At 41.4% G+C, this 19,341-nt stretch overlaps 1 protein-coding gene across 2 annotated transcripts in view; it reads left to right on the top strand.

Moving 5' to 3' along the window:
- The window catches only part of GLG1 (golgi glycoprotein 1), a 96,797-nt gene that overhangs the window by 67,773 nt on the left and 9,683 nt on the right, over positions 1–19,341 (top strand). For both annotated transcript variants that reach the window (XR_012831248.1, XM_075715078.1), the window contains exons 8-21: positions 406–620; positions 6,055–6,176; positions 6,840–6,941; positions 8,874–9,027; positions 10,709–10,846; positions 11,796–11,882; positions 12,611–12,673; positions 13,365–13,478; positions 13,913–14,001; positions 15,483–15,600; positions 16,599–16,691; positions 17,254–17,391; positions 18,723–18,846; positions 19,196–19,338. Coding sequence is in view for 1 of the 2 variants with exons in the window: in XM_075715078.1 (XP_075571193.1) it covers positions 406–620; positions 6,055–6,176; positions 6,840–6,941; positions 8,874–9,027; positions 10,709–10,846; positions 11,796–11,882; positions 12,611–12,673; positions 13,365–13,478; positions 13,913–14,001; positions 15,483–15,600; positions 16,599–16,691; positions 17,254–17,391; positions 18,723–18,846; positions 19,196–19,338 (1,700 nt within the window). In the remaining variant the exon portion in view is untranslated. The remainder of the gene's footprint in view (positions 1–405; positions 621–6,054; positions 6,177–6,839; positions 6,942–8,873; positions 9,028–10,708; positions 10,847–11,795; positions 11,883–12,610; positions 12,674–13,364; positions 13,479–13,912; positions 14,002–15,482; positions 15,601–16,598; positions 16,692–17,253; positions 17,392–18,722; positions 18,847–19,195; positions 19,339–19,341) is intronic.

Raw genomic sequence — 19,341 nt, 5'->3', positions numbered from 1 at the left:
GATGACTTCTGTTTCTACAGTCAAAAAATGAGCCCTTGAGCATACAGGGAAGAGCTGACCTGTACCACAGAACTGGAGATCCACTGAGCGTTTTCAGCTGTTCTTCAAAAGCACCTACTGTAATGTGAAATACAAAATAAGATTCTCCTAATCTTTCAGGAATCCTTTTTTTCAAATCCATGCATTGAATCCATAGACTGGCTATTTCACATGTTCAATTAAATGCTGGGAGCTACCATAACAACTGGTGTAATTCCCAGCACATCTGCTTTAGCATATTTGTTGCAGCCTAGTGTTGTCCAGAGCGTGGACATCATCCCTATTCTTCCAACATAATGGTAGCATAGGTCAAGAAGGGCTCTGCTAAGTGTTAATACTAAATCACGTCGTCTTCTCTTGGCTCAGGTCGACAAGTGAGCAGTGAGTGCCAGGGTGAAATGTTGGATTACCGGCGCATGCTAATGGAAGACTTCTCACTGAGCCCAGAAATCATCCTGAGCTGCCGAGGGGAGATCGAACATCACTGCTCAGGCCTGCATCGGAAAGGTCGCACCCTGCATTGCCTGATGAAAGTAGTACGGGGTGAAAAGGGAAACGTCGGGCTGAATTGTCAGCAGGCAGTAAGATGCTTTTCTGTCACTTCGCTTCTAGGTGCTCAGTCGGTAGAAGCACTGATTTGACTGTTAATGTTTTGCCTTGTGATAGAGATTCTTCTGAAGGCAGTCTGGCTCTGCTGGGTACCAGCGAATGCTGGAGGCAGTTGTGTAATTGTCATGGTATGACAATTAACTTGGTATTTAGCAGCACATTAGTAGCACATTATTTAGCAGCACATTAGTAATGTTTTTTTTTTCCTCGAAAAGTATGTTTTGGATTGTTTTGCTCTGGATTTTGTACTGGATCTCTAGTTCTTCTCCAGCAGCTCTCAAGTCATGGAATTCTCTCCTGTGTGCAAGATGTAGGGAAACTTCTTTTTTTATAAGTGTTAAAACATTCTCCTTCGCCTTTCCTCCTGTGCCCTGGCCTTGGAAGTGCACTAAATACTCTCAAAGCACCTTTCCACTCAGTTTTATTTTTGCTATTTCATTCAGCTTAAACAATGGAAGTGGAACTTCAGGGACAGGTAGGTACAACATACTGCTGCACGTCATTTTAGTTGCAGCCACTGAAGGAAATATTGTTGTTCTCCAAAATACCTCTTTAAAACGGGATGATTCTTTTGCCTTTTTTAAACTCCATTTTGGCCCAGATGCATCCTGTTTGTAGTTGTCAAAGATAAATGAATATCTGTTAAATTTCTGTAAGGGATAGGATGCTTTTGTGACAGAGCTTATTTTTGTGTAAATACCAGGTGTATTGGTGTAGCAACTGTACAGTTTGAGTCATTTCTGCAGTAAGCTGTAGTGCACGAGTTATGCTTTGCAACATTAGTGTGAAAAACTGAATAGTTGTTTCTGTTTAAATATGAAATTGAACTTGCTGCCTCAGAACTTGATTATTTGCAAATTGTTGGAAGATCAGTTCATCTTGGGAATAACTTCCAGGTCATGAAGTGCATGTTCAGAACAAGTCATAAGTCAAGGCAGGGGACCCCCAAAAGTGATACGAGATTTCAGACTTTTGGGGAAAAAGAACATCAGTAGAAATCTATAGGGTTTTTTTTCAGTTCTCTTATACTTAAGCTTCTGCTTTATTTTTGTACAGTAAGTTGATGCAACAGCAGGGCTTGTCCATGACTCCCCTTCAAGTTGCATGACCTGTGTTCTGTTCTCTATGCAAAAGACAGCAGGAGCAAATTCAGTGTTGATTTTGTGAAATAGGATTAGTTTGTTCATATTTTTATGGGTAAGAGGAAGTAGACAATTGCAAGAATAGGATAAACATTCTAGTGCTCTGGGTTCTTGAGGACTGGCATGGTGCTATTATATAGCTGCCTATGACTTCTGAGATACTAAAGCATTTATTGTTGATTTTTTTGTATGTGAATGGTAATGGTCATCTTGGCTGTCACTGGTTTTGTTTTGATTTATTGTGTTAGAATGAGCTTCTTGCTTTTACTGTCTATGGTAGGTAAATTATCTTTCTAAGGAAGAGAATATTGTCTGAAACCCTTCCTGATACTGTGTGGCTTGTGCAAGAGGCTCAAACTCACCTGTCATATGAGATTGGCCCATATGACAGGCCATGAAGAAGCCAAGTTAGAGGTCCATCCCTTCATAGTAGCTGGAGCTACTTAATTTCTTTTTGGATACCTAGAAAACACCTTTGACGTATGCTTCTGCTGAGTCACTGATGCTTTTCTGAAGCTGATTTCTCAGCTTCTTTGTTGCCATGTGTCAGTAGTTTGGTCTTTGAGACGCAGATGGTCTCAAAGTGCTTCTTTGGTAAATTCATTCATGGGGGAAAGATTGACCTGTGTTGGGGTTTCCAAAAACTAGTAAGCAGACTGCATCAAAGAGCATGGACTGTTTTGGTTTGGGTGTTTTTTGGTTTTTTTTTTTGTTGGTGGTGTTTCTTTGGTTTTGGTTTTTGGTGTTTTGGGGGTGTTTTGCCTACAGTATAATGTTGATGAGATGTCCTGTCACTTTGTACCTCCAATGGTTCCTCATCTGCAGATAGGATGGCTGCTTCAGTCACCTGCTTGCTTGCTTCCTGGCTACTGCTGGGTCCACATGGCTTCAGCCCAAGTCCAGCTAGACCAAAGCTGACTGATGTTTGTCCTTGCTTTCTGATATTCTTGGGCAATTCTTATTTCAGGAACATGGTGCTGATTGTCTCAGACTGAACTTTGATGTGGCTGGTGATGGTGGAACTACTGGTCTGTGGCATTTCTGCCTTACCACCTGTGGAAACAGAGGAAAACAGCACCAGTTGCTTTGGGGTTGTCCAAGCAGAGCTGGCTGCAGAGCTTTGGGCCCATCTCCAGACGTCATGTTTTCTATGTGGAGTCAAAAACTTGTGTCCCTGTGGTTTTAGTAGCATCAGTAGCTAACACTAATACAGCACTTCAGTTTCTTGGCTAGCTCAAAGCAGTAGGACTAGTCCTACTGAACTTCTTCAGATGTGCTTGCCTAGACAGTGTGCTTGAGGAAATTTGGAACGGGAAACATCTAATTTGGATCTGGTTTTACTTACTGTCCTGTCTGTCAAGGTTTGCTCTGATTCTGCTTGCCTTATGAAAGGAAGATGTTTGCCCATCTGCCAAAAACAACACAAAGAATCCCAAAACAACAAAACATAACTGAATAACTTGCCAAAGTGCCCAAGTTCTGTAAATGGTAGAGGAACGATGGCTTTCTGTATAACATAAATGGTTCAGTCTAAGTTTTTTTTAAACTTGCGAGTGTTTGGTCAGCCTTACCTTGCCTAACTGTAGGTTTAAGTACCTTCCTCAGCCCAGAATATCACAGGTATGCTCTGGCAATGTGCCCTCTTAAGGGCTGCTTGCAGTTTGGCTTTGTTGCCTCAGACAGCACTCTGCCTGTTCTGAAGCAAAGGGTAGCGCTCCTATTATTTATACTATTGATGCACTTCTATAGAGGCATGCATTTCATTAAGGGACAAAAAAAAGTATTGGAATGAGATACTACTTCAGGAGCACATCTTCCCATGTAAAACAAGCTGCTCTTTGCTTTGGGGAAGCATATACAGTGTGGATACGTTCCAGTCATTAAATGGTCTGCAAATGTCATTGTTATGTTATTCTTCAAAGATGGAGGGGATGTTGTGTAGGAAGGGTAGGTCTGTGATGCTGTAGGTCATCAGACAGCAAATGTATGTGTCCTTAATTGTGAGCATCAGCCCTTAAAAGATCTACAGCTGTACTGGTAGTGTCTAGCACCTGCTGGTGTTGCTCAATGGAAGCAATATTTTGTACTAGAGCTGCTGGGAAACCATTTCTCAAATATGTGACTTTTATGTTGCTCTGGTCTCATCTTTGTTTTTTCTGTTCAGTCCCTTGAGCAGGTAAAACTGTAATCCTTGCTAAAAGGGCAGATACTTCTGCTTTCAATTTCTAATGCAGCTAATGAATTGGTAGTTAATTGTTAATTTAGTTCCACATCAGGATAAAAGTTCAGAGGATTATAAAGGTTATCCAGCTACTTTTCAGCTGCAAGGGTTTGTCATGGGAGGGAGGAAAATGCTACAAAACCTTCACTGTTATTAGCAGTGCCAAATTATTCCCTCACCCCTGCAGTCAGGGCAGCTGCACATCTTGCATGTGGTTGAGAATGAGGACTGGCAATTGTGAAGTAGTGCCCGAAACAGGGCAGAGAGACTAGGAAGTGATCTGGTGTTTCTGAGCTGTTGTACCCAGTGCACTTTGGCCTCTTCCACTTGATAGCAACACAAATACCACTTAAACTAAGACCTGAGGAAGAATCCTGCCTAAATAATACTCTGGCCAGTTTATTTAATTTGTGTATGTAAGAAAGTGTCAGGTTTGAAGTTTTATTCACCCATTTGTACTTGAGGGAGTAATTCCAGTAACCATACTTGATCCCTTTTTATATGTAAACATCTGACATGAAGTGAGCCCAGCACTTTACGTGCAGAGTATTGCCCAACCGTGCAGGCTCTGTGTGTATGTGCGTGCATGCCAGCAGAATGACCATATTCTTCTCCTTCTTGCATTGCCTCTTACGAAGTTTGTAAAGGACGTTTTGCTTCTCACTTCTCCTGCTGATTAAGGTGCAGCTCCCTGTTCTATTTGACCACTGTCAAGAGTCGTATAAAATGTTTCTTTTTTAATTACTTTTTTATTGAAATTATCCCAAAAATCTTTGAATCAACAGCTTGTGCCTGCTAGGTAGCGCTCTTCTGAGCTGCCTCCATCCTTTGGAAACTGAGGCTGGGCCTAATTAACTTTGGCCAAGAGTGAGTTGCAGGAAATCCTGTGTTCCTCCCAGGCAGTCTGTGGTCTGTCCTCTGATTACAAGTTTCCTATTGGATAAATAGCGCTAGCTTGTATTTTCTCCAGTTCTCTGATGCTTTTTTTCTTCTCTGTGTTTTGTGATGGTAGGGCTTTGGCCCTGGAGGTTTTCTGGATGGTGTTTAGGTGCAGACTTTGAAAGGTGGAGGATAAAATTGTAACAGTGCTTTTGATTTAGTTGGGCTGGGGGCCAGTAATAAAAATCATTAAGTAAGTGTCAAGATGTTAACAGCATAGACCATTTGATGTCAGTGTGCAGTTGCCTTCTAAGCAAGCTCTCTCTTTTTTTGCTTCAAATTTGTCAGCTAAAAATGTTTGCCTGTCAAATGATGATACCAGTCTGCCCTATGTCAATCTTCAGGAATTCACAGCTTGGTTGGAAATGAAGTAGGGCGTGGGGATCCTGGGCTGAGTTATGGCCCAGAAAGCTACCTTTCTCCCCAAAACTGTAGATGAAGTGAGGTTGAGATTTACCCAAATTCAATTTACCCAAAACCAGTGCAATATAATACAAATACTAAATTGTGAACTATAGACCAAATTGTGGTTACCCTGGCTTCCAAAAGCTTGAGCAGGCATACTTGAGGAAATTATATTTCATGGGCCAGCAGAACAGGACGTTTTATGCTGTATTTCAGTGAAACTGTTGTGTCCTCTCCAGGCAAGCTTTCTTTGGAGTTAGGTAACTGGTCTTTAAACATTGGCTTGGTTTTCAGTTTAGAACAGTAGGTAGTCTTCATGGAAATGTGTCAAATTTGTGTGTTTGGTATCATCAGCCATATGGGATGAGGATGGATCAAAAATACAGTATTCAAATTTTACTGTTTCTGTTTTGTAAATCAGTATATAACTGGTCCAGGTTTACAGTTGACCTTCAGTGTGTGACTGGTCTCATCCAATGTTGCTGGGCAGCTTGATAAGGATAATTAGGGTTCAGCAGTGCTGGACTCCCATGTCTGGTAATTGAGTTGGCAGCACAAGCACTTAAAAGAGCAACTGCAGAGCAGAGGTCATACCTGGTAGTGTTGTTATTGGCATAGAATTGCCATGCTGAGAGGTTGCAAGTGCTCTCCTTCTGATCATTATAATTTGTTTTCCTATCCACCATTTCTTTCTTCCAGCTTCAAACACTGATTCAAGAAACTGACCCTGGTGCAGATTACCGCATCGACCGAGCATTGAATGAGGCCTGTGAATCAGTGATACAGACTGCCTGCAAGCACATACGGTCTGGAGACCCAATGTAGGTGTCTCTCAGTTACAACTGATTTTTGTTTCTCTCGGGCATCCATGAAGGTTGTGTGGCTGACCAGTATAGATACTAAAACCTGTCCAGAAATGGCAGGCTCCAAACTAGCAATTCGTACAGGGTTGGAGGTGTGAACCAAGCTCTGTCTTCATTCTTGCCATATAAGCAGGCTAGTATTTTTACAACAGGGCTGGTTTAGCAGTGAAGGATGTAGCTATCTCAGATGCTTAGATTAAATTTGTAACATTTGATGTGCTAATTAGTCTTACTACATAAGTCTTTAGCAATATCACAAGGAAAAGTAACAAGCCTTGAAAGGCTAGGTCAGCAAACCCATACTGCAGAGACAGATGTCTCCTTTATCATCAGGTCTGATATATGTTGTCTCCTGAGCCAGATTTTTATATAAAATATCCCTTATGATTTTGTCATGTATCAGACTTGCTGAGAGAACTAAAACAATGGAATTTGAGAGGGCACAAATGTGGTATATAGTTGTTTTAGATGTAATCTTTTGGAAGGAAGAAAGATCTTCACTGTTTTTGAACGTCTTATCTATGGTTCATTGGAAAGACTGATTTGGCAACACCAACTGTTAGAAGGAAGCTCAGCATGGTTATAACAGTCTGTTGCCTAACTTTTTTCTTCTGTTTGTAGGATTCTGTCTTGCCTGATGGAGCACTTGTATACGGAGAAGATGGTAGAGGACTGTGAGCATAGGCTCCTGGAGCTCCAGTATTTTATATCTCGTGATTGGAAGTGCGTACTGTAAAACAAGATTATCCTCCCTTGATGCTTGCCTTTAGTGTTTGCATGCATTAGCAGTTCCTTATAAAACAGTATAGCTTATGCTTGTTCAAAAGAGGACTTTTAAGCGTGCCAGGTCTGTAGGGCATTAATGCCTGTCTAGAACAGTAGAAGCAAAAGCTGCTTAGAAAAAGTAAGTGTGATGCCCACTTAAATCAGGTACTCGCTTAGAAATGATGCAGCCCTAGAAAGCATCTCAAGTTTGAGCTCTGAATGTCAATGCATCTTTAATTAAAATAAGTTTCTCTGGCCATATTGAAGTTGAAGGTCACTTTCTGTGCAGGTGGCAGCCCAGTTTTATCTGCTCTGAGTGCTACAATATGGGCATTAAGAAAACCAAACTACTAAGTATAACAAAGAGACACTGTGGGAGAGGCTCCCTGCTTCCATTTCTGCCTTTTTTCAAATTCCCTAGGTGCCATTACAGCCAGTAGAGCAGATGTAATTCCCTTTGGAGCACTGCTTTTCCAACTTTCTCATCCAAAGATGGCAGTGCTTTGTTTTAAAGATATACAGAGCCCCTGTATCTGTGTGGGTTAAGAGGAGGAGAGTATAAATTTGATAAACATTACCAGTGAGGAAAGAATAAGTGTTTGGCTTTTCTTCTGGAGAAGATTGTGAGGTAAGGAAGTAGAGTACATCAAATGGTATTACTTCAAGAAATGGAATAATTGTTCTCAGTGACCATAAGGAGTGTGAGGCAAGAAGCCATGGCTTTGATTACTGCAGAGGGTATTCAAATCAAACATTAAGAAAATCTGACTCATAGCTGTATCTGTGGGCAGCATTGCCAGTAGTTAAGAGCTGACATGCTCTGTGAACATTCTGCTTTTAAAATACATGGGGCTTCATGGACCAGGGAGTTTAGGGCTTTGTGGCTTTTTACTTGGTCATCTCGGTAACTGTTTCCATAGGTAGACAAGAATACTCTTCAATTTTTTTTTTCCCTCCTCTTCCTGTTTCCCTTCATTGCTGGTTCTCCTGCCTGTGCCATGTTTCCAGCAGGTAGTTCGTTGCTTGAGCCAAACTTAAGTGATTGCAAGAAGGAAGACTGAGTATTTGCATTTTGCTGCGAGTAAAGATAATTCTAATTCATACTGCAGGCTTGGCAACATTAGCTCATCTTTCTTGTTTAAGCACTGTTTCCTAGAACTGGCTTATAAAAACTGTTGTATTCAGTGTGCGCCTAGCACAAATGCATGGAGTAGAAATGGTTTTCTTAGTACTTTCATCATTATCTATATAATTGTGTCCACTGATACCACTGATGTTTGCCTTTTAAAGTGTTGTAGAAACCTGAAGTTTCCATTTTGGAAAGTTGGCAATATCTCACTTAGCTTTAATGTAATTAGGCGTCCTCTTAAGAGATCTGCACTTGCAGTTTTCTTGTATGCAAAAGCAAGGGATGCTGAGTCTTCAGTTAGCTCAAGTCCAGAGCAGACAATAATTAATCTAACTCAGATTTTTATGAAACTGGCATTTCAAAATGGCAGCTGTACAAAGTACATGTAAGATATTATACAAGCAAAACATGGTATGTACCTGCCTTTCTGCTGTTTTAGGACATCAAGGAGATGACTTATTTTCTTATGTGTCAGCATTTGGCTGGCATACTGCAGAAGAGAATGGGAGGTGCTTCAAGAAGCATTTAAGATTTAGTCTGTAATTAAAGATCTTAGTGTATTTTTGCAACATCAGGAAGTTGATTCCAAACTGAGTGACAGGCGTTTTGCCACCTGTTCGTTCAGTTGGTTAGACGCTGCTGCTAAATGATGTGATGGTGTATGAAACTTGAAGTAGATTTTTCTGCCTCAAAAGCATTTCAGAATATGAAAAACGTTAAAGGTTTGAATAAAGTGCTAGTGATAACTTCTCTGTTTGCAGATTGGATACAGTCCTTTACCGCAAGTGTCAAGGAGATGCCTCCCGTCTCTGCCATACCCATGGCTGGAATGAGACTAGTGAGCTGATGCCTCCAGGGGCTGTTTTCTCCTGCTTGTACAGGCATGCGTACCGCACAGAGGAGCAAGGAAGGAGGGTAAGCGCTAGAGTGCAACTACTGCTCTTTGATCTGTGGTAGAAAGGTTGTATGTATGTTGGGAAGTTGGACACACTGTGCTAAAACTGCAAGAACTTGCAAAAGCTACTTAAAAGCATTTACCGTAGGTGGTACTCGCACTGCCTCCGATGCCCAGCTCCTCCTCAAGTGTGCCTTGAAGGTCTATTGTTGTTGTTCTGGTAAGGCAAAATAGCCACATGAAGATGTGACAGTTGCCCACAGGGGGAACTGTGTGCTGACAACAACTTAGGTCTATCTGTTTAGACACAGTGCAAGCCTTCTCCCTTGTCTTTCCAAAGAGGAGTGTGATTCCTTGTAGATAGCTAGCATAGCTGCAAAATTGGTTTTATGCAAAAAGGAATTCCAAGCCCAGCTTTCCTAGGCTGTTTCTAATTAAGTTTTGATTTGACTACAACTTCAGATTATGCCCCATTACATTCTTCCTATTTAATATAAAGCATCCTTTCAGTTCTTCGAAGAATACTGTACTGGTAAACAGGCTTATGCTGTCTTTAGAGAAGACAGTAGGGATCTGGCTTGCTGCCCTGCAATCTGGAGATCCACCATAATCACATTTGTTTGGTTCAGAGCTGCTCTTTTCAAGTTTGCTGCCCTCTCGTGCCTTTATCCAGGCACTCCCTTGAAAGCAGCTGGGTACTTGGTTCCATTTCTTTTGACACTGTAGCGTACACAGCCCTTAGGAGTTGGTGGGTTTACACAATGGCCTGGCTTAAAAATTAATTTCTACAGCTTGATTTAAAAGGTCTTTTGTGGCAGAAGTCAAGTATTGATTGAAAGCATCTCTCTTTTAGGAATAATTTTTTTTAATGCTGTTTCTTAGTCTGCTGTGTTGAGACTTTTTAATTCCATTTTATATTAGTGCTGACCAAAGAAATCAATAACCAGCCTGCAAATAATCTATCAGAGAGAAAAGGCTTTAAAATGTATTTTTCTTGTGGAAAGTAGGCTAAGGGAGCAGCTGTCGCTTTGAAATTTAACATTTGAAAGCAAACTCATCAGAGGTTAGACCTGCACTTTTTTCCAGTGCTGTCCACAAAATGATAGTTAACTTCCAGTGGTTTGGATTTTTGAATGTATGAAGTTTTAAGCTTCAACCGGTGCATTTTAGGTCTGGCAAGCACCATGCCAGTATCCCTCGATTTTCTACAATTTGTTTCTTCCTGAGTCTTGGCAAATGCTGTCTCTGATGTGCTGCCATGGGAATTGGTGAGCAGAAATTACAGATGGACTATATTGCCTCATTCTGGGCTTTAGGCTTCCCTTTTGGTATTGAGGGCATGAGCTATTTTGACTTTCTTCTCCAGAAGCAGTCTGTAGCTTTGAATGAAGGGGGCAGTGCAGCAGATAATCTAGGGACCTGCTTTGACATCTCATTTCAAAAGCAAAGTGAAAGTTTAAGAGTATAAGATCTATTTCAGTGGAATGACTGGAGCCTTCCTCCAAACTAAATGACAAAGCTCCAAACTCTTTTGGAGCCTGGCTTACTTGGGGGGTGGGCCCAGCAGACTCGTGCTGAGCAGTACTCTGGGATTGCTCATGGCGTTTGTGGTCACTCTCAGTACATCACCTGTCAGCATCTTGTTTGTGTTGTACAGATTTAGAGACCCCATATGCTAAACGCTCTTTGCCCTCTTTGCAGCTATCACGAGAATGCAGAGCAGAGGTCCAGAGAATCCTCCATCAGCGTGCCATGGATGTGAAGCTGGACCCAGCCCTCCAGGACAAGTGCATGATTGACTTAGGGAAGTGGTGCAGTGAAAAAACAGAGACAGGGCAGGTACTGTACACAGTAACACTGCTACTTTGTTTGCAAAGTTGGAGGGGTGGGAAGGGCAGAAAGGGAATAAAGGGACGTCTTGTTGTTAGCTGTCTCTTTGGAGCTGAGATATATTAAAAATGTGTGCAGTTTGAAACATAATCTACACTAGTCTGAGAGACGGAGATGATACGAAGAAGCTTTGCACCTCATGCATGGTTTCAGTAGGTTCAAATGTGTAGTGGAATGAGAAGGGAGAAAGGCATAGTTAACAACGATTTTAATGAAGCAACCCTACCCCACCCTGACTCTTATTTGTAATATTCTATTACAAGCTTGACATTTCCCACATAAACTTTATCCCATTTCCATTTGGCAAATACTGACATGCTTCCTGTGTTTATACAGAACTGAACTAACATCTGCTGCTACTTAACAAAGCTTCAAAAAATAGGATCATAGAATTATTTAGGTTGGAAAAGACCCTGAAGATCATTGAGTCCAACTGTTAACCTACCATTGCCAAGTCCACCACTAAACCATGTCCCTGAGCACCACATCTACACATCCTTTCATGTTAAATTGCTGTGCCCTAGCATAGCTGTAGGGAAGGAGCCATTCTACAGCAGATGCAGTAGGGTGTACACCACTGTCTTTTTGAAGTGTCTGTCATAGGTTGTAGTTTGGGTAATTACCCTCTCGTTAAGGTTATGTGAAGGGCAAATTAAATGTGATATTCCAGAAGTAAAAGCACATCATGCAGCTTTTGAGAACAAGCGGTAACATCCTAAACCAACATTCTCAACCACTGCTACATATATGTGTTCTGAGAGTGCCAGCAGAGGGATGGGATTAAATGAGATTTAGGACTTTACAAGGAGGAGGGCAGTTTTACACGTGTTGCGATATTTCAGGCCAAATTTTCGACTTGAGTTCTTTGATCACACGCTAAAATCTCTTTTTCTTATAGGAGCTGGAATGTCTTCAGGACCATCTTGATGACTTGGTATCTGATTGCAGAGACATAGTGGGAAACCTCACTGAGCTGGAGTCAGAGGTGAGCGGTTTTCAGCCTGGGATAAAGGGAAGAGTTGAGCGTGTGTCTAGTTAAGTATGTAATTTTGACAGTGGTGAAAAAAGTGAGGTTAGAGTAGCTGCAGAAATAACAGGTCTCTGGGATTAAGCAGAGACCATCCATTTTACGCTGTACAGCTTGCAAGTCTTGCTTGCAAGTAGTTTTGAGTACCGTATTGCAACTTCCGCTCACCCCCGTCCCAAAAAATTTGCAAGAAATAACTGCCAGGTGCATCATTAGAGGTTTTCAGTGACGTCAGCAGTTTTACTTATTTTATGAATCTCTATATATTTTAGTATCTTGCCCCAAACGTTTCCCTGTATTTCTTAAAATTTACATTGTGCCCTAGGGAAAGCTTCCTTTCAGTGGTTACAAAATGGTTTGCTCAGAACTATCATTAATCTTTAAATCCTCCCTAGGTGTAAGGTGATTTCTAGTGCTGTAGTGTCCAGTTTGGAGGAGATTGGCTGAATTATCCAAGCAATGAGTTTCTGTGGAGACCAGGCTCTTCCCTTAAACTGGAAGGCTTGTCTTGCATTTGTCACGTTGTTGGCGAGAGTGAACCCTAGGATTTCCAGAACTGAAGGGCAAAGCTGTCTGGATTACATCTTTCAAAACCCTGTAAACTGGCTTGAGTTTAACTTGTTATCATGGGAGCCTTTTTTCTTGTCCATTCACTGTGAAAATGAAATACTGTACATTTTCTGCAGGACATTCAGATTGAAGCCTTGCTGATGAGAGCATGTGAGCCCATTATCCAGACGTTCTGTCACGTGAGTACTCTGTAATAGCATGAATATCTTTGGGGGGAAAAAACACTGTGTGGGAAAGGTTAGAGGTCTTTAATACTAGTTCTTGATGTACTTTCTGCACTTCAAAAGTAAAATCAGAGATAAGCAGTTACAAAAGTCTTTAATTAAAAAAAAACACCCTGAAACAAGAATTCTTAGTTCCATCTAGTACTTCTGCTGTTGTCAGAGCCCTAGCACAAAAACTAGAGGTTTAAAGATGAAAATTGCCCTGTAATTGGAAAAGTTACTATTTGAGTGGGTTAAAAAATAAACTTTTTTCCTTCCGCTTTGCCACAAGCAGTGTGTCTTAGCCACTCCACTCTGTGCAGCTGCTCAGCATTGCTGAAAAAACTTCTTACATTGCTCTAGGATTGAGTAGTTAAATAGCAATGAAGGCACTTAGCTGTAGTGCTTCATGTAGGCATTGAGTCTCTGCAGTACGTTGTCCTGAGTCTAAAGTGTGCGTGTGCCTGAAATGATTCTTTTCTGAACTGTATCTATAAATAGTTGTGTGGTACAACTCTCGGGTGGTCAGTTAATGGTAAGTGTAAGCTCACAATAGAGTGTGGCACTGCAAGTTCCATTATTTCCTGGTCACAGTGGGCTAAAGGAGCATAAAAATCATGACTTGTAAGTGTAGCTAATTTTTAAGCCTTTCATCTGGTTTTTCCAGGAGGTTGCAGATAACCAGATTGATTCTGGGGACCTGATGGAGTGTCTAATACAGAACAAACACCAGAAGGAAATGAATGAAAAATGTGCAATCGGAGTTACTCATTTCCAGCTGGTAAGCAGCACTTTCCTCTGCTGTCAATGGAAGCTTGTTCTGTTCGTTGAGGGTGTTGACAGGAATTAGCTAATTATGAAACCCCTCCTTTGAGATTGATTTCCCACTGTATTTAAAGTGCTCTTGTGAATTCAGACAGTTGTACTTGCATGCCTGGTCATAAATGGTCACTTCCGGAGATGATTTATTTTCAGGCCCTCCTTCCTTCCTGGCATATGGTAGATAGGGTCCCAGCTTCTTCAGCAGTGCAGCATCCCGTCCCCCTTGTTTCCACATTAATAAGTTGTGGACAAAAGCATTTGCTGACTGCATGATTCAACAAGTGTTCTTTTGGGCGGCACTCTTCTTTTTTTTTTTTCCCCCTTCCCTCCCTGTGGCCCCCCCCCCCCCCCCCCCCCAGGTGATCAAAATTGTTTTTCTTATTCCTCTTGCAGGTTCAAATGAAAGATTTTCGGTTCTCATACAAATTTAAAATGGCTTGCAAGGAGGATGTGCTGAAACTTTGCCCCAACATCAAAAAAAAGTATGTAGCACCTGACCAAACAGCAGATTGTATAAGTATGTAATAAAGTTACAGGATATTTCATGATAGGACAGAAAATGCTGGACTTTGTCAAAGGCTGATTGTTTTGTGTGTTTTCCCTACAGTGACTGCATTCTGCAGATGCTTAAGGTAGAGGCATTGCCTGCCTCTTTAAAATTACTTCTACTTTACTCTTGCATACAAGCATGTCCTCTCTATAGATATTTTCACAGCAAGAAAAATAATGATTACAATTAGTGGACTGCATGTCCCAGGATGTTTTATATAAAATGTAAGTGAATATAAATATATAATGAATTGCTAGATTCATTATCTTCTAAGATGCAGGCTACTGTTGTTCCAGGTGCTGACCTGGGAAAGGAAGATACCCGACTTGTTTTGGCTGGTTTGTTCATTTCAGTAAAAGGGTTTTTTAATGGCCTACTGCAATGATGTAAGGCTAAACCACACACAAGGTCAAACCTGTTTATGGATATCAAGACTATTTGCATTTTATGATATAAGTGCCTGTCGTGGTTTAGCCCCAACCAGCAACTAAGCACCACGCAGCCGCTCGCTCACTCCCCTACCCCGATGGGATGGGGGAGAGAATCGGAGGAGTAAGAGTGAGAAACACTCCTGGGTTGAGATAAGAACAGGTTAATAATTGAAATAAAGTAAAATAGTAATGCTAATAGTAACAGTATAATAATGATAATAATAATAATGATACACGAAGCAAGTGATGCACAATGCAATTGCTCACCACCCGCCGACCGATACCCAGAGAGTTCCCGAGCAGCGATCGCTGCTCCCTGGCCACCCCCCCCAGTTTATATACTGAGCATGACGTCATATGGTATGGAATAGCCCTTTGGTCAGTTTGGATCAACTCTTCTGGCTGTGCCCCCTCCCAGTTTCTTGTGCACCTGGCAGAGCATGGGAAGCTGAAAAAGTCCTTGACTAGCATAAGCAGTACTCAGCAACAACTAAAAACATCAGCATGTTATCAACATTCTTCTACTAAGTCCAAAACACAGCACTATGCCTGCTGCTGGGAAGAAAATTAACTCTATCCCAGCCGAAACCAGGACAGTGCCCTTCCCATAATGCAAAAGGATTGTTTGCAATGCCATGTAGGTATTCACCTTCATCTATTTCTGAGATTAAGTAAGGCTTTTCTAAAGTGCTCACATGACTGAAGAGGAGAAGTCTTGCTGGGCAGGGGTGTGGTGGGATTTTGAATATCTTCCTGCCTTCTGATGTAGACTCCAATTAGATAGCATCAGATTTGGGTTTTAATTGTGATCCAGTTACTCAACATAGAGCTGTACCCAGGCTACAAGTAAGCATAGATGCACAAAGGCTTTATGTTGTGTTTGGATTCTTGGGGTCAATTTCTCTGATGTGGTGATCCAACACCAATCTTGGCTGGTCTAAGTGAAGGGTATATGAGTAAAAAGCTGTTTTATTTTCTGCAGGGTGGATGTAGTGATCTGTCTGAGCACAACTGTGCGCAATGATACTTTGCAGGATGCCAAAGAGCACAGGGTCTCTCTGAAGTGCCGCAAACAGCTGCGTGTTGAGGAGCTAGAGATGGTAAACATGCATGAAACTGTTGATCTGCCCAGTCTTCTAGTGAGGTCCTTGAATTAAAGCTTCCTGGTTTGTCCACCCTGGGGGAAAAAACGAACCTCATTTGTAAGATGTATCTAACTTATTTTTTCCACTCTTCTTACAACACGAGGCTCAATTGCCTTTCACGGTGAAAGTAATGATTGTCTACTTTAACACCTTAAATACAGTCTCATGAAGGCTAAGGCAAGCTAAATGGTCATTGGAATTTCAGCTAGAAGTGATTATGTTTAGTATGATAGCAATGCGCTACACATGCTGATGTCCTTAAAGTCCTCTAGGAGAGAATAAAGTCCTTGTTTTACAGACTGAGGAAACGAGCACAGATGAAGCAACTCGACTCCAGCTGCTCTGAGTTGCTCAGTGGATAAATAAGAGTAGTATTTGTTCTGGTAGGCAAGGCTGCCTCTCAACTTCCTGCTGCAGTGCTTGTAGCAATAGATTTGTGAGGTCTTTGTCCAGTAGATTCTATTTGAGTGTTAAAGCTTCACCTTAAGTAGGCTCATGTCAGAAGATGCAGCATTCTTGCCTTTGTATGGAAGAATTCAAATGCTGGGCATCACTAAAAGCCGGAAACTTCGTTCACATCCTCCAGATCACCAAACAGATGAGTGGTTGTTAATATGTCCTTTAGCTTTCACATGAAAATATTTTGGCTGTCTTGGACATTTGTGTCGATGCCCTTATAGGAGGAGCAGTGGAAACAACTTGCCGGCACTAAAATTTGGTTTAAACCCTTTCTTCAATGTAAAAATCCAACTGATCCACTGCATGGGTTTGCAAAGTTGATTTCCTGCTAACACCACTTCTCACACTCAAGGCCCTTAAATTCAAAGAAACTGACCTGCCTGTTATGAGAGTTGCTTGCTTTTTGTGAGTAGAGGGCTCTAGTTAATAGAGTAACAAAGTAAAATAGTCTTTAGAGTCCTACTTAAAACTTCATATTGTAATTTATCCTGCAGACTGAGGATATCAGACTTGAACCAGAACTGTATGAGGCTTGTAAAAGCGATATCAAGAATTACTGCCAAAACGTGCCCTATGGCAATGCTCAGGTAATGGATTTTATTAATAATTTACAATTTAATTTGTAGTTTCATTTTGGAAAACTTTTGAAGAACACTTTTGCCCCTGTGAGTGCAGCATTAGATTTTCATTTTGATATCACTGAAATATTTTGTTAGTATTTTGGAGCATAATATCGCGCGCGCGCCCCCCCCCCCCCCCCCCCCCCCCCCCCCAGCTTCACAAGCATTAATATTGGGTGAGTGCTGTGAGCAGTTCCTTCCTCAGTTAATGCTAGTTTTAAGCTATTGGCAGCTGGTTACTGCAAATGTTGCTTAAGTGTAATGTCTGCAAGATGAGGTTTTGGGTTTTGGAGGAAGTCCAGATGGCCCTCTTCATATCATTAAATCTTTGTGAGAAAAGATGAACTTAAAGCAAGTCCTGGAAATAAGCATTGGTAATTACTTTTTGTAAAATCTAGGCATTGGGAACTTAACTGCATAAATCAGGTGAAGATAGCCATTAGGGGAACACATAGCTGTGCGTTTTGAGCAGTGTATGACAGAATCGTGTTGACAATGGATCTGTTATGGTTGTAATGCTGTGTTGTAGATTATTGAATGCCTGAAAGAAATCAAGAAGCAGTTGAGTACCCGGTGCCACCAGAAGGTGTTTAAACTGCAGGAGACAGAGATGATGGATCCAGAACTGGACTACACGCTCATGAGAGTCTGCAAGCAGATGATCAAGGTAATGGTAGTGTGCTGATTTAAGAGGGTGAGGTTGGGATACAAGAGCTGTATTGGTTTTGAGCTTCCCATAAAGGCTTGTTTACAAGACTGCTGTGTTGTTTCAGAAGTATGATTGCTTTTTTGCAAAGTAATCAGTTTATTAACTCTGAATCAGGCTGAGGTTTCTTCAGGGCTCTTCTCTTCAAATTTACTTCCTCCAAATGATCTGATCAAAGCCTCTGCACTAATACGTTTCTTCCTAACTGCCAGCAGAATTGAGGAGGAAGTCTGTGCTGAGGCTTCTAATACAGTTTTTATCCAGTTGGTTTGGATTTGGATTGGCTTTTAGTGAAGGTGAAGAACTTATGGTTACAGAGACTAGTAACATCTCCAGTTCACTGCTGACCTGGTGCACAACAGACTTTCATCAAGCTGATAAAGTGGGCAAAATCATGCAAAACTTAAAATTAGAAATGCTGGCTTAAAGTGGTACCACATGGAAAGCAGCAGTGAAGACAAGACACTCTTGCACAGTAGGCAGAATTGCAAGCCCTGTATGTGTGGTCTGGATGCAGTACCCTGACTCAGTATTGTGGCAGAAGCAAAACATCTTGGGAATTTATTGCTCTCCAGTACAGACTCATGCTTTTAAAAAAAAGACCTGTAATCTCACCAAAATGGTGAGGATTAGAAGATGCAACAGCCTTACCTTACACCCACAGAATCAGTTTTAACAAATAAGTTAGTACCTTGGTCTGAATTTTGGGTAAGCTGGTTCTTGACTATCTAATTCAGGGTGGGAATGGGCAATTAGTATCAGTGAGCTGTTCTCTGCTTTCTCGTTCTGTGTGGTGTTACTTTGTTCTGAGTGTTACTAATAAAATCTTTACCTGCCACTTTGTCCAGCCATTTATGCAGAACAGCAGTATGTGCATAGACTTAAGATTCCCTTTTTAGTTTCTAAAATAAAGGGGAGTGAAAGTAGTCGGGCATGAGACCTAATTTGGTGTGTATTTCTTGCAAAGCGTGCTGTAACTTAAGAATAGAAAATAAAGGCAAATTACTTTTGTTACTGCCAACACAAGCCGGTGCCTTGAAGCCTGTCAAGACTTTATGGCTTAGTGCTCAGTCCATAAGCAGAGGTATTCATGCCCGTAGTCAGTTTAGAGAGTAGCACTGTTCTTTTTAATAGGAGGTGTTGGGGCTAGGAAATGTGTCTGCATACCTCTGGGTTGGGCAGGTGGTTATTCTCTTCCATGAATACAGTTGGTTTTGTGTGGGTTGGTTTCCCCGCCCCTGCCCCCCCCCAAGTGCTTAGTGATGAAACTTGGTTTTTTTGGGTTTTTTTAGCGATTTTGTCCAGAGGCAGACTCAAAAAATATGTTGCAGTGTTTGAAACAAAACAAGAACAGTGAAGTGATGGATCCTAAATGCAAGCAAATGATTACCAAGCGCCAGATTACACAGAACACAGGTATCCTCTTCTGAAAAAAAAACTTTACTTGCCTGCCTGAGCTGTTGAGTGGTCTGCATGGCTGAAAGAATATTCGCTTTGTTTTATTCTTCATGGTTGTCAGTGCACACAGACTTTATTCAGTCAGATTCTTGAGAGTCAGCATGCATTATTGGATCCACTTTATTCCTGAATCTTTTACCTCACAAGTTAAAATTCTGTTGTGAAAAAATACTATTTTTCCCCCAAATTAAATTTATTGGTGGTACATTGTCATGCAGGAAATTTCTATCAAATTTCTTTTGGAGTGTTATGTTCTGTAATCTGAAGATGCGTACTGTAATGAAGCTCTGTCGTCCTTCCTGGTTAGATTACCGCTTAAATCCAGTGCTCAGGAAGGCATGCAAAGCAGATATACCGAAGTTCTGCCAAAATATCCTGAATAGGGCCAAGGATGATACAGAGTTGGAAGGACAAGTCATCTCATGCCTGAAGTTGAAATATGCAGACCAGGTG

This window comes from Pelecanus crispus, chromosome 8 (genome assembly GCF_030463565.1).
Source record: "Pelecanus crispus isolate bPelCri1 chromosome 8, bPelCri1.pri, whole genome shotgun sequence".
Classification (NCBI taxonomy): Eukaryota; Metazoa; Chordata; class Aves; order Pelecaniformes; family Pelecanidae; genus Pelecanus; species Pelecanus crispus.
Note: the sequence above shows the minus strand (reverse complement) of the source record. Positions and strands in the feature narration are given on the sequence as shown.